A 14,512-nucleotide genomic window follows, 5' to 3' on the forward strand; every position below is an offset into this window, starting at 1 on the left:
ACATCCGCCCCTGAAAAAACAAACGAAAAGATGTAGGTGATCAAAAGATCAATGAATTTCAAACGTGCATTGCCTGCTTCTGAAGGCATCCGAATTGTTAAAAAAAACTGCAAGTGCAATAAATTATTCAAAACAAAAGAAAATTGAAAGTCTTGTAAGATGGGAGAGATTAGTCATTCAGTTAACTGAGGCAAACAACGTTGTCTAGACCCTTTATCCAAATAAGGAACGGTGACTAATTTGGTGTTCCCCCAAGACAAAGAACATGCAAAACCACTGGTGGTGAAGCATAAAGCTTGGTAATCAACGCCTCCCTCTCAGCAGGATTATGACTTGTGTTTCAGGAATCCCTGTCACCTTGTAGACGTGAGCGGATCAATATCTTCGAAGTCATGGTCAACAAGTAGCATGTAGTAAAGCACGCCTCATCATCCTCAGCGGGGATGAAAACATATTGGTGTTACACAGTCAAATATGCAAGGAGTTGTCCAAGTCTGCATGACTCACACTATAATAGTCTTGATTTCTATGAATTCTGGTGGTAACTTTAGAAGCCTATTGTTGACAAAAAGCACAGATGTAGTGGTTCAATATCAATACTATTGAATCATGCAACCACAATCATAGTGTTCTTTTTTTATAATTTTGCATGACACATTTCAATGGATAATTAGTGGGCAGGAATGACAAATGGAATTCCATTTGAATTGTCAATTGACATCGAGTCAAGCAAAAAATATCTGTTCAAGGGTGATGTTCATTTGTAATTTTGTATCATTCTGGTCAGGGAGAAAGGGAATCAAAATATATAAAACAAAATTACAAGTTCAACTCTTCTCATAATCAAAATGATTAAAGGTACTTCAAATGAACAAAATAGGTGAAAGATGAAGAAGAAACAGCAAAAAGGAGGAAAAGAAAAGATGGAAAAGGAGACAATTAAAAAAGAAAAGGAAGGAAGGAAGGAACCAAGAAACAACGAAATCAATAAACAAACAAAGAGAGAAAGAAAGAAGGAATAAAAAACAACAACTTAGACAAAAGAGAAGTAGGAAAGGTAGGGGAAAATCGGCAAAGTAAAATACACCTTCCCCCCCCAAAAAAAAAAAAAAGATATAAAAATAAAATGAAATCATTCAATCAAAATCAAATAAAATCTAATAATACCAACAGGTTAGACTGTAAAGCATTTTGCTGACTATCAAAGCAAACATACCACATACATGTAGGCCTACACCTGTTATTAATCCTATATTATAAATTTTGGTTTGTTTACATGGCAATGGGGGTGGAGATTTTTATATCACTATTATTCAGACTGTTATCTGACCTAGAGCAGTGGACTCCATGTTTTACAATAGTTACAAACCAAAGTACATGTACAAAACCTCCTTACATGTAGGCCTATATATTAATATCCATAAAGTAAACCAACACCACCACCTTAAAGATAAATTCAAGTTGTGGTAACGATTTCAAAATGAGAATCCAATGAAATGACCACCAAAGTGTCCGTTTGTATAAATAAAAAATATATGCCAAAGGATTCTGGAAGAAATTGTGTAATTGCTGAGAAATTAGCAAATAAGCACGGGACTCGGGTCAAGTGTCGGGCCGACATTCAAAGCAATAATGGAGACATTTCGTTTTCTGTGATGAGCCATGTGGACGTACGAGATTAAGGAATTTTGGGAGCGCTGCGCATGCGCGAAGTAATCTGTGACGAGCCTTCTCGTTCACTGCCCAAATCTGTGACTCGTATTTGACGTTCGGTGTCATAGTGCTCGAACGAGCGCTAGTTCGTACATGATGACGTCATCCAAGCTTAGCAAAAATGAATGAAGCCGCATCAACATTCGAGTTTCATTGATTCAGCAGGGCTGGTAAACTGCAAATTACTGCTAGTTACCAGCTATTCCATTACATTTAGTGCGTCCTGTTTTCAGACACTACATATCCGATAGGTAATTGATGTTCTATTTCCAAACAACTGTGTTTTTTTCGGCTTTTTGTGCAAGAGTGCAAATGTTGCACCCACAGTCGCCCCACGCACTGGTTCGTAGCGCTCGCTATCACGCTGGTACGCTGTGGCCTGGTACGGGTACATCGACTTAAATCGAAACTGTTTTCATCAATATACGAACGTGATACTGAACGAGCGGTGTCACCACTTCCGGTGAACTAGGACTACGTTGCAGTCGCAGACAATCGAAAGCTCCTTACTAATACACTGTCCCACGTGCGCTTATCTGTGTTAGTGATCTTCAGTGTTAACATTTTTCAGCGTAGATTTCAAGATTTCACAAAGTTCAGTTTATGTAACTGTACCAGATCTAGATCCTCGATGATATAGTGACAATTAAGCTTGGTTTCACACACTTTCTCGTGAAATCAGTGTTTACTGTGCACAACTACTTTCATTTATCTTTAATATGAGATAGCCTTTATTATTTACCTAATACATGTGTCTGTTCATAAAGACTACAGGTAGTGTTTTTTTTTTCTATTCTGTATCATTTCTGACTCCTGCACTTCCTTAATATTATCTAAACAGTTATTATGATATCAACGTCATGTCATACGCCTACTGTCCTACACAATATACAGAATAGAAAATCACCCATGGCAACTCCCTCTCTGAGTAAACAACAGTAATCAAATGTGCATAGTACATGTAGCTATCAAAATGAATTTGGAGAATCTAGAGATAATGAAACCTTTTCATGATTCATGCACATGGATGTTTCTGGCATACACTTAGGTAGGTTGTTCAGTATTTCATTACCCCCCCCCCCCCATTTTTTTTTACAAAATACTTTTCCAACAACAAATAGGCACCATGTAAAAGCAATCCTAAATCTGCCCTATACAAGGACCAGAAAAAATATCAGCATTTTTGTAAAAACTACATGTATTTATTGTTTACAATCATGATCAGAAATCCAAAGGCCAAACATACATCTTTTCATTACAATGCAATCTAAAACTAATCAACCCTGTACATTCAAATGATTCAATTCATTGTAACAATGGCTGAGCCTTGGTGTATGTTCTATTGCTTGGCAAGCTCTATAGCTGGAGGTGAAAATTTTGCAACTGCTCAGCGAGTTATTAGTTCTACAAATATAGCAATATAAATTATACATGTAGCTACTCAGTACTTTGTCCTATTTTTATATGTTAGGTCAACTTCAGTGTCTACTAGGCCTAAGTCGTTTTTTTTTCTCCTGCAACCCACTGACTCTAACCATATGAAATACACTTGACAGTGGTAGCTAAAAGGGCAATGACAATGTTTAGCTTGATGAACTTCATTCATAGACATTATTTTAAGAAGAAAAACAATGTTTGTCTTAAAATTAACAAGCAGACTCTATTAAAGGATGTGGTTTAGACCATAGACTACAATAGACTTATTAAATCTCTATAGTGAGAGAACAAAGTAACAAACAAATAAGCCTTGAAATGGATCAATTTGTTTTACTATTCTTATTTCCTGGTTATGGATATCCCACCTGCTTTTAGAGTATAAGTTGGTCGTTTTAAGTCACCCCTCTTTAAGTTTTGAGTGATTGTATTTTTGTAACATCCATGCATTGTTTAGCTATAAAGTAGACGTTTATTCTTCAAGACATGATTTAAGTCAATAATATTGATATATATGTAACTTAGCAACCTGGTAGGATTATGGAAATATTGTTTATAAGAAGTGTTGTTTTCAACTTACCCCCCCCCCCTCACTTTCTTTCTTTTAACTGCTCTCTACAGTCTCTCAGTCATAACCTTCTTGTCTAATATCCTTCAACATATCTGCAAATTACCATGCATAATTTGAATGGTGTACCTTGTAGGTATGTATATAAGCATTAATTACAGACCACACGCCAATACCAGACACTTGTCTGGATGGTCGAGTTGAAAAAAAAATGAAAACAAGTTACAAATCATGAACAACATCATTGTTTTGTTTTGTTTATTTGTTTGTTTTTTGTTGTTTAGGATGGAGAAGTTTATGATCAGCCTGGTGGGTAAACACAAAGATAAGAGTGTTTTGGTTTGTACATTTTGTAGGGTTAAAGTGTGTAAAGGTTTGACCTGTGTAATCAACAATTAGGTTCCTGAAATTCCTGGTCAATCCTTCCTGTCATTGTTGATACTATTATTATTATTATTATTATTTATTCGGCAATTCACACAAAATATAACAATGTAAATATGAGTACACAAACAATTATAAATGCAAAATCTTACTGGCGGTCCTCTGAATGCATCAGTTGGCTGCCGGGGAAGAGGAAAGCAAACTTAATCACTGTAACCGTAATGGTCCCTCTTCCCGACCAACTGGTGCACATAGAAGACCTGTAAGATATAGCATGAAGGTAAATAAAATGTAAAATGTAAAACATTTCATAAACTAAACAACTAACAAAAACAAAGTACAAGGAGAACATGAAACTAATATGTATGATGACACTAGGTCATGACACGATACTGAGCTTAAACATGAGGAATTAATTCTGGCTTAAAAACTATTGCATAAAATGTAAAGTAAGCAAACTGAAACGATGAAGTATAAAACTGAGAAAAAAGAAGAAAAAAAAAATGAGAACATGTAGTAGCAAGCTGACAAGAATGTCTAAAATTATATATGTTGACCGGTATATAGAAGTTAAGAAAACATGGTAAAAGAAGTAAATAGGTACATAGGCTTAGTGGGCTTCAGGCGATTAAGGAAACTAGGAAAACACATTAAAGAACGAGTACTTCATATATTAAATTGTATACACAATTATAATAAAGAAGCTGCGATGGAACTGTCCAGAAGATGTTTAAATAATGGCAGGAAAAAGAGGGGAAAAAAGCAAAAGAAAAAAGACTCCAGAGACATAAAAGCAGTATAATCAAAATTATAGTTTCGGCTCAAGAATGTCAAAAAAAAGTATACGAATGAATGATTCCAAATCATACCGTAATTATTAAATTAACCTATCGTAAATTAAACAAAGACTTCAAAAGATAAAGTTAATTGAAGAAGATATGACTTTTCAGCCTGTATTGCCAGGTCTGAAATTTAGAGAGTACAAAGTCAATGCGCAAGTCCCGAGGTAGTTCGTCCCACAGTCTAGGAAAAATGTAAATGGCGGAATCACTTAAACGTTTCGTACGAGCCATCAGGTGATGGAACCTGATATCCTCTTGTCTCCTTTCTATAACTCTGATTTTAAAAGAAATATCACTGCTCTCAACAATGTTGTAGAGAGCTTTAGCCACGAAGTTAATGAGCAAATATTTCCTACGGGATTCTAGCGAGACCCAATTAAGGAGTCTTAGACGCTCAGGATAGGGCATCTGCTGCCTGCGCTGTTTCAGGATGATACGAGTGGCTCTTCTTTGAATACTCTCAAGCCTGTCACCGAGATTCCTATTGGTGGGGTTCCACGCAGGTAAGCCGTACTCTAGTATCGGTAGTACTAGAGATTTGTAAAGTGCCAGGAGAGCTGAAGTTGCTAAACCCGATGACATGGAGGTGATCAATCCCAGCAATCTATTGGCTTTGCGGGTAATGTAATCAACGTGATCATCCCAAGACAGCTTGGTATTGATTATCACCCCTAGATATTTTGCTTGTAAGACTGGCTCAATGAGAGCTCCATTCAAATGATATACTGGTTCGGCGACGTTTTTCCTTAAACATGAAATTCGCATCACTTTCGTTTTGCTCACATTTAGCTTCATTCCATTGGAAACACACCACTGCGAAACCCTGTCAAGATCACGTTGTAATATTGCAGAGTCCGTGATATCACGTACAGGTCGGTAGATGATTGTGTCGTCCGCAAACAATGCACAAGGTGATTCCAAGCTATTAGGTACATCGTTGATGAACAAATTGAACAACAGCGGACCTAAGACACTCCCTTGAGGAACCCCAGACAGGACAGGAGCCCACTCCGAGAAGGAACCTTTGTATAGGACACGGTGGCGTCGTCCGCATAGAAAGGATTTCATCCATGCCCAGAGGTTACCGCCAATATTGAACATTTCTGAAAGCTTACAAAGCAGGACGTCGTGGGGCATCTTGTCAAATGCACGAGAAAAGTCTAAGTAGACTACATCGACAGGACATGAATGCCGACCCTCCAGGCAGGTAAGCCACTCATTCGTAAGATGTAATAATTGGGTTACACAGGATTTACGCTTTCTAAATCCATGCTGAACGCTGGTGATTGGGCAGTTATTGACATTCATTGTGCCATTTCATTGTTAAAGGACAAGTCCACCCCAACAAACAGTTGATTTGAATAAAAAGAGAAAAATCCAACAAGCATAACACAGAAAATTTCATCAAAATCGGATGTAAAATAAGAAAGTTATGACATTTTTAAGTTTCGCTTAATTTCACAAAACAGTTATATGCACATCATGGTTGGTGCGGGATTGAAATGAATCCAATGACCGGGGTAATAATATGGTGTAACGCGCTTTGAGCCATTCTGGGAAAAGCGCTTTATAAAAATTGGCTATTATTATTATTATTATGCAAATGAGGGAACTAGTGACATGATCACTCACTCACTATTTATTTTGTATTTTATTATAGGAAAATTTTATGAAATATTCTAATTTTCTCCTCATTGTCCAATGAAACAAAGTTTTATTTCTCCCTGAACATGTGGAATTAGCATTGTTTAACATTTTATGGTTCAGTCAAGTTGGTCCTTATTGTCAAATCAGTGAAAATTGAAATATTGTATAATTCAAACAATAAAAAACAAAAGAAATAGTGAGTGAAGGACATCATCGATTCTCTCATTTGCATGTGACTAAATTGTGAAAAAATAAGCGAAACTTAAAATTGTCATAACTTTCTTATTTTACATCCGATTTTGATAAATTTTCAGCATTATGTTTCTCTGATTTTTCTCTATTAATTCAAATTAACATTTTTCTGAGGTGGACTTGACCTTTCAAAAAATATATTTAGACTGAAATTGAATGTTTATTGTTAAGTATATGTATCTTCTTTTGTATGAGTCAGAAGAATTCTATATAGTTCTTAATGGTCCATAGACTGTGGTGGGTTTTTTTTTTAGGAGTGTGGGTTTTTTTTGGGGGGGGTTGTTGGTGTTTTTTTTAATTTGATGTCAAACTCTAATTGTATTTGAAATTGCCTCCCTCTTCAAGAAACAATTAGGGCTACAATGTCATTTTAACTCAAATGATTGGTTTCAAGGTTTCAAGCTACACTGACTGCCTCCTTCAATCCTGAAGATTCTTGCAGTATTGTTGTTCCGGGGACCGGCAGGTGCAATACACCGGGTGAACACCCTACTCTTTGACAAATAGTGTATTGGTTTTAACGTGCATAGGTTGTGACTCAATACACGGGACCAACCTTTGCGTCCTTTCCGATGGACGGAGTGTTTTCCACCTGCACTGAATACAGTGGTGAGGCACGCTTACACACAATGCTATAGCATCAGATTTTTTGTTAGACGCCTAAATGCCTTCAATACAAGGTTACAGTGTAAAAAGGCACACATTTCTCACCATTTGACAGAATAAAATGTCTCAAATCCAATTTTGAAAAATGTGGTCCCGAGTAGACCTATTTGATATGTCCAAAGTTCTTAATAATTGCACAGGCGTAAGAATACTAACAATGAATTCATTGCCCTTCCTTGGAAGGAGGAAAATGAAGACTATAAAAAAGTCAGCTTTTGGCTTTGCAACTTGGTGAGATATACAAGTTAATTGTACTGTACATACAGTGTATATCTCCTAAACAAGGAGTTTGTAGTTCTTCAATTACATTTCCCACAGGGCATTAATCAAATATTTAGCAAATCTATTTTATATTCAAAAATCAAAAGGATATTCATATACTACCAGTATAGTGATTGCAATCTACAACTTAATGTGTTTAACCATGGACCTAGTCCTAGACTGGAGGTAGTCAATGATGTAACTTTAAATGTCACCTTTATCTGCTTCCTTTATTTTATCTCTTTATGAATCTTCATGTAGATTGAATGGCACACAGCATTATTATGTAGAAATAGAGTCTGTATCATACAGTTTTCAATGGAAACTATGATTAATTAACCCTGTCCCTAAGCCCAAATGAGAATATGGACTTACCACTTGATCATGTTGATCAGTGCAAGCACGGAAAACAAAACATCTGAAGTTGGAATTGGAGTCAGGTCTCCAGAGGTACCCAAAACCTTTCTTATCCTGCCCTCTTGAGAATCTAGAAATGTTATGCAGACGATGCTCGAAGACGATAGACCCCTTCCTCTCAGAAATACCAAGAGCACCCTTTGAAGATATTTGGAGGATGATTGCATGACCCAGTTTACCATTCCTCTGTTTCTCATCAATTAACCATGGCAACATCGGCTGGGTGATTCTTCGATCCAAGACCACATTCCCAAAGTACATAAGACTGTAAACGATGGGCTGTAATACCATTCTCTCAAGTTTAGAACCAGAATTGGCCCTATGTCTCGGCAGAGATGGAACAGAAAGAGAGTTTGATGATGACTGACCAACGTGTGCCATTGTGCTCGTACTAGTCTGAGTCGTAACAGCGGACGGTAAAGGCTCACTCTGCCGACGCTCCCCCTGATCTAACACCTGAAGTTTCGAACAGCTTTGCGGGCTAAGATTCAACTGTTGATCATCTTTATGACGGTAATAAGAAGGTGATGAATCCTTCTTGTTTACTCCAAAACTCATTTTGATGTAAGGTAGTACCGATCCAATCCAAGTCAGCAAAAGATTACAAAATAAACGAAAATTTTACGACCGATCAAAGTTCTTTTAAGTATGTTCCCGTTTTCAAACGCTCGTATTCTGCGCTTTAGTTTGATATGATATGAGCGCCAGCGCTAGCTAGCTGAGCATGCAGCGCGATATACCGTACCGGTATGGATGCGACCAATGCAGCTTGATGCATCTTATCTGCGGGTCTCTACCATTTTTTGTCATCTCTACACATTTTCGTTGTCGTACCGGAGTAATTGTCTTCCGGGGTTCTTCATTCATGGATGACTCACCGAAAAGGGATTCCCTCCGATCGTACTTTCGGGACACCCCCCTCCTTTTTTTTTAAATTGCCATTTGCTTACTCTTTATTCATGACTGGGAACGAACAAGTTTAGTTTTATTCGGAAGCTAGTTAGTGCCGAATGTTTCAACGTAGATACCTCAACCGGGACCTCAACATCAGGGGCATTTTCCAGGGGGAAGGGGGTGATCTTGATGAGATAACAGATAGCGTTAGTGGCGGATCCAGGGGGGACAGTGGGCACATCCTGCCCGTGCCCCCCCCCCCCCCCTTGAGACCCATAATCAGAATTTGTAATGTAAATATGCCAAGTGTGCCCCCCCCCCCCCCTTTGAAAGTTTTTTTTTTTTTGCTTTCTTCTTTTTTTCTTTTCTTTTTTTTTTCTTGTCAAAATTTCATCAGGAAAATGTGCCCCCCCCTGGATCCGCCACTGGATAGCGTTATCGATGTCCAATGACCAAGTCCACCCCCAACAACTAGTTGATTTGAAATGAGTATAACAATGAAAATTTCATCCAAATCGGCCGGATGTATTAATAAGAAAGTTTTGTAAGTTATTTCAAAGCTTTAATTTCACACAACGACTGATAACGTCACCCACTCCCATCCACTCAGTTATGTTTTGGCTCGTATTCTGAACTCAGGTTTAACTTAGTACCATGGTGCGACTGTGTGCTAAAATTATGGGAAGCTAAGAATGTTATAACTTTTTTTAAGTTCTTATGTTTACTGTGATTTTTTCCCAATAGTCCTTTAGTGGTGAAGACATCTATCTTATTTGTTCTTCCAGAATAGTTAAAGAATGGCTTAAACCCGAGTTCAGAATACGGGCATTTGTGTTTTATTATATTTTATATGAAGAATGAAATATCTCAATTTTCTCCTCATTGTCCAATGAAACAACGTTTTATTCCTCCCTGAACATTATGTGGAATATGCCATTGTTCTTTTATGGTTCAGTCAAGTTGGCCCTTATACTGAGTCTATAAGATATAATTCAAACAATAAATTAAAAAGAAATAGTCAATGAGGGACATAGTCAACTGTCTCCTTTGGGTGTGTTGTGCATACTGTGTTGTGAATAATAAGCTAAACCTTTAAAATGTACATTACTTGCTTTATTTTAATACATCCGATATTTATGAAATTTTCAGCGTCATGTTTGTTTCATTTTCTCTATATGAAATAGCCAAAATCGAATGATAATTATGCATGCGTTGTTGCGTACTCGTATAGTGTTCCTTGTTCCTCAGCTTTCGCCAATGAGCAGAGGCGGATCCAGCTTCCGCCAATGGGGGGAGGGGCCGAAGTTTTGTTTCACTCATAATTCCCCGATCGGCCGCTCAGAGTTGATTTATGTTTGTTTCTTTGAAGGGGTTGCCCTAGTGGCTTAATGAGCCAACAGTTTTGAAGGGGCTCGATATGGCGTATCACGTAAAATTTATATCCTTTTCCTTTTCTCTTTTTTTTCTTGGTCGTGTTTTTTTTTGGGGGGGGGGAGGGGGGGGACAAAACGCCCATGTCCTAACAGTCATTCCTTAGCTCTATTCTTATAAACAACATAAATGTGTAATAACTTAACTTAAGCCCTATTTCTCGCGGCGCTCTGCTTCGCTATTGCGCTCTGCTTCGCCATGTTCGCTCGGAAAGCAGCCGACAGGGCCTCGACAAGAGGCTAACATCGAGCAATCACAAACACCACGCCACAACACATCACACTACAAAAACACAAAAAGCCACCCACACCATACCATACTGATAAACACATTACAAAACTCCACACCAAAACCACACCCCATACCACGCATTATAAAAACATATCACATTACAACACAACTCAACACATCCACCGCGAACCTCGCGTTGGATGGGGTCCATGGAGCAAAGTCCCTGGCAGCTTCAGAATTCTGATATTTTCAGAGGGTATTTTGTAAGAAAAAAATTATTTATATGAAATCAAAGTTCTAAAATTGTCAAGTTAACCTCGTTGATTTTTTTTTGTTTAGAGATATAAGACCAGGCATCAACCATTCTTTTTTTCTTTTAGATCTATATAAAATTGAAAAAAAAATATCACTGATGATGTACAATGTAAACCTAAATGCAATAATTAATCGTGCTCTATAATAATTTTGATAGTTCTTATTCGATTATATTTTATTAATTCGCAAGTAGGCCTATCTATTTATTTCATGTATTTTTTCCAATATTCTTTGAAATCTGTATGCAATAAACCGAAATGCGAGCTTAGCCTATAGCGCAAAGAGTGAGCTTCGAAAGTTGCGCGCATTTTCAGATGCAAAACTATTTCTTTCAATATTTTTGTGTTTCCAATCTTTTCACTACTATTCGTTATATTTCTTATAACATTGCAATATGAACGGTAATAAACAAGTTCCCGAGTTATATAATGGAGAGATTTGATCTATAAACCTCATTCATTTTGGTGCGAAAAAAAAATTTGTTTGTCAATTATTTTTCTGAACAAAATCGGATAAGAAACAAATTTAAACTTTGTGTAGAACTGTAATTTTTCGCTATTCTATATAGGTTTCAAATTTTCTTAATACAACTGTTCAGTAGGCCTTCCCTTGTTATCGTTTATCCTTTTCCTTTCCTTTCCTCTTTTTTTTTTTTTTTTTCTTTCTTCATTTTTTTTCCTCTTTTTTTTTTAGGGGAGACTGTCCCCCACTTTTTTTTGGCTTTGCCCTCCCCCCAAACAAAAATACGTTTCGCCGCCCCCGTTATGACTCGACCGGGTATGGAACCCGTACACGAACTCCCTATCCCGAGGCTGGCACTCTACAACTGAGCCATTTCTCCATGCGCACAACTCGTCCTTTTTTTATCGTGACGTATAATAGAAGATTTTAGCGCATTATTGCTTGCAATAGTTACCAAGTTTATGCTGACTTGACGTTATTATTGTTTGTCATCATTTCTGATATTGTGGCTTTTGGGTTGCACATTATTCTTTAGAATCTTCGACTTTCAAATTTACACCATGAGTGACATTACTGTAACTGCTTTATAAAAACGATAATTAATATTTTTTCAAATCAACTATTTATTGTTTTGCATATTTATGTTAAAGTGCTCCTCCGATTCAGTTAATACAGAAAACTTTCACTTCGTTTTAAATTTACGTCACGATTCACACATTTCTCATGCAACAGGACAAATGTCTGCTAACCATTATGCAGTTTGTTTAAGATTTTATTTATTATCTATTGCTTCGGGTTTTTTTAATGAATTGCTCTTTTTTTTCCTTGCAGGTAATAAGGTCATTCTATCTTACCAATTAAGAACAACTGGAAGACCCACTGGCCTTTGATTTCGGCTTATTCTTCAGTGACCTGCTGGTTAGATCAGTCAATGGCCTATTGGATTATATTCTCGGGCCAGTGGAAGAAGACATGGAGAAAAGGAAAGAGCAGGGGAATAAGGAGGAAGAAGAACAGGAAAAAGAGGAACAGGAAGATATTGAGGAGGAGCACAGGGAAGAAGAGCAGGTGAAGGAGGAGGAGCAGGATGATTTTGAGGGGCAGCAGGAAGAGAATGCTAGGGAGGGGCAGCGAGAAGAGGAGCAGGTGATAGCATTTATGAGCAGCAGAAGGAAAAGGAGGAAGAAGAGCAGGATGAAAGCATTGAGAAGCAGCAGAAGGAAAAGGAGGAAGAGGAGCAGGATGATAGAATTGAGGATCGAGCAGAAGAAGGAAAAGGAAGAGGAGCAGGGTGACATTGAAGAGCACCAGGAAGAAGAGCATGACGGTAGCATTGAGGAGCAGCAGAAGGAAAATGAGGAATTAGAGGAGCATGAAGATGTTGAGGAGGTGCAGCGTGATGAAGAGCAGGATAATAACATCAAGGAGCAACAAAAGGAGCAGGAAGATACCGAGGAGGGGCAATGAAAGAAGGAACAGGAATACAATATTGAGGGGCAGCGGGGAGATATTGAAGAGCAGCAGAAGGAAGAGGAGGAAGAGAAGCAGAAAGATATGCAGGAGGAGGATGATAGGCTGGATCAGCAGCAAGAAGAAATTGAGGAGCAGAATATAGAGAAAGAGAAGGAAGACGACCAGCAAAATCAGCAGGAGAATATCGCTCACGAGGAGGTGGAATTTCAGGCTGAAGTTTATGAGCAGGAGAAAGAGTTAGCAGAATTGGAGAAGGAAGAGAAGCAGATGGAGGAAGAGGATCAGGACGCAGGGCAGAATGTAGAAGAGGACTACCTCCAGCAGCAGGAGGTTGAACGGGAGCAGCGAGTGGAGCAGCAAGTGGAGCAGGAAGGAGGGATACAATGGGAGAAGCTGGAGGTAGATCAAGGGGCGTTGATGGGGGAGGTAAAAAGGGAAATGTGGAATCCGAAGGTAGATGAGGATCGGGATGGATTAAAAATGCAGGAATGGGTGAACGAAATTCACAGAGATCTGGATTCATCAGTCAAAGTTGGACATAGGAGGCGGAAATGGTGTAGAAAACTACTTTGTTGTTTGGGCTAGAAGGTAGATAACATCGCATGCATGAATAATGTAAATAAATGTAAATATAAGTCACCAGACTCCGGTGGTTATAATTTGACTGGTTTTTAATAAGGTAAGATGGAGAGTGAGAAAACAGACAGGTATACAAATAGAATTTTAAAAAAAGGAAAAGGAAGGGGTGATTGAAGTGTGAGAGGAAAATGGTGTAGGTTTGGCCTAGAGATTTACTGAATAAACCACAAATCACCAGAATTGACAAAAAAGAAATATTTTATGGACAGGAGGTTCGTTATGGGAGAAAATGGAAAGCTAAAATATAACCTGAAAATGCCATGACATTTCCAATATTGGAGATAGAGTGTATCCCCCAAGGATCATAGTGGAATAACATTGATTTTTATAGTCTGAAAGCAGCAAAATCATTTTCTCGGGGATTATATGGGGTTATATGTCGCACAAGAAATTTGCGACGTAAGAGCTAAAACTTTTGTTTTCATAAAAACAAAAAATCCCTTTGGTTTTGAATCATTTAATATTCTTTTCTTCTGACGAAGAATATATCTATGGTAATATAATTAATTCTTGAATTTTATTTTCACTATTTCTTTGTAAAAAATATGTATTTTTTCATTTAACTATAAGGATTAGCAAAATACATTAATTGTGGTATTTTACTTTTCTAATGGTTCATGATTAAAAATATTTTCTTATAGAAGTGAGTATGAAATGATGTGCCTGACATAATCAATGTTGTTGTTGAATATGATGGCGCTCTGATCTCTCCTGATCTGCTCCTGATTATACGCGCCAAATTTTCTGGTGGAGTTCTATGTCTATGCAGACATAGTAATACGACCAATGGGGGAGCTACTCGCATCTGTCATACCAAAAACCATGATTCTACAATGCGTCTCAGAAAAAAAAGAAACCGGGATTCTCATATCTTTATTCTTCA

General features: G+C 37.7%; 1 protein-coding gene across 1 annotated transcript; it reads left to right on the plus strand.

Moving 5' to 3' along the window:
- The first annotated feature begins 13,071 nt into the window (after positions 1–13,071).
- Positions 13,072–13,575, plus strand: LOC129261205 (golgin subfamily A member 6-like protein 25). The gene has a single exon (XM_054899264.2). It carries the CDS (start codon positions 13,072–13,074, stop codon positions 13,573–13,575), a length of 504 nt encoding a protein of 167 aa, XP_054755239.2.
- The last annotated feature ends 937 nt before the right edge of the window (positions 13,576–14,512 follow it).

This window comes from Lytechinus pictus, unplaced genomic scaffold (genome assembly GCF_037042905.1).
Source record: "Lytechinus pictus isolate F3 Inbred unplaced genomic scaffold, Lp3.0 scaffold_19, whole genome shotgun sequence".
In the NCBI taxonomy this organism is placed as follows: Eukaryota; Metazoa; Echinodermata; class Echinoidea; order Temnopleuroida; family Toxopneustidae; genus Lytechinus; species Lytechinus pictus.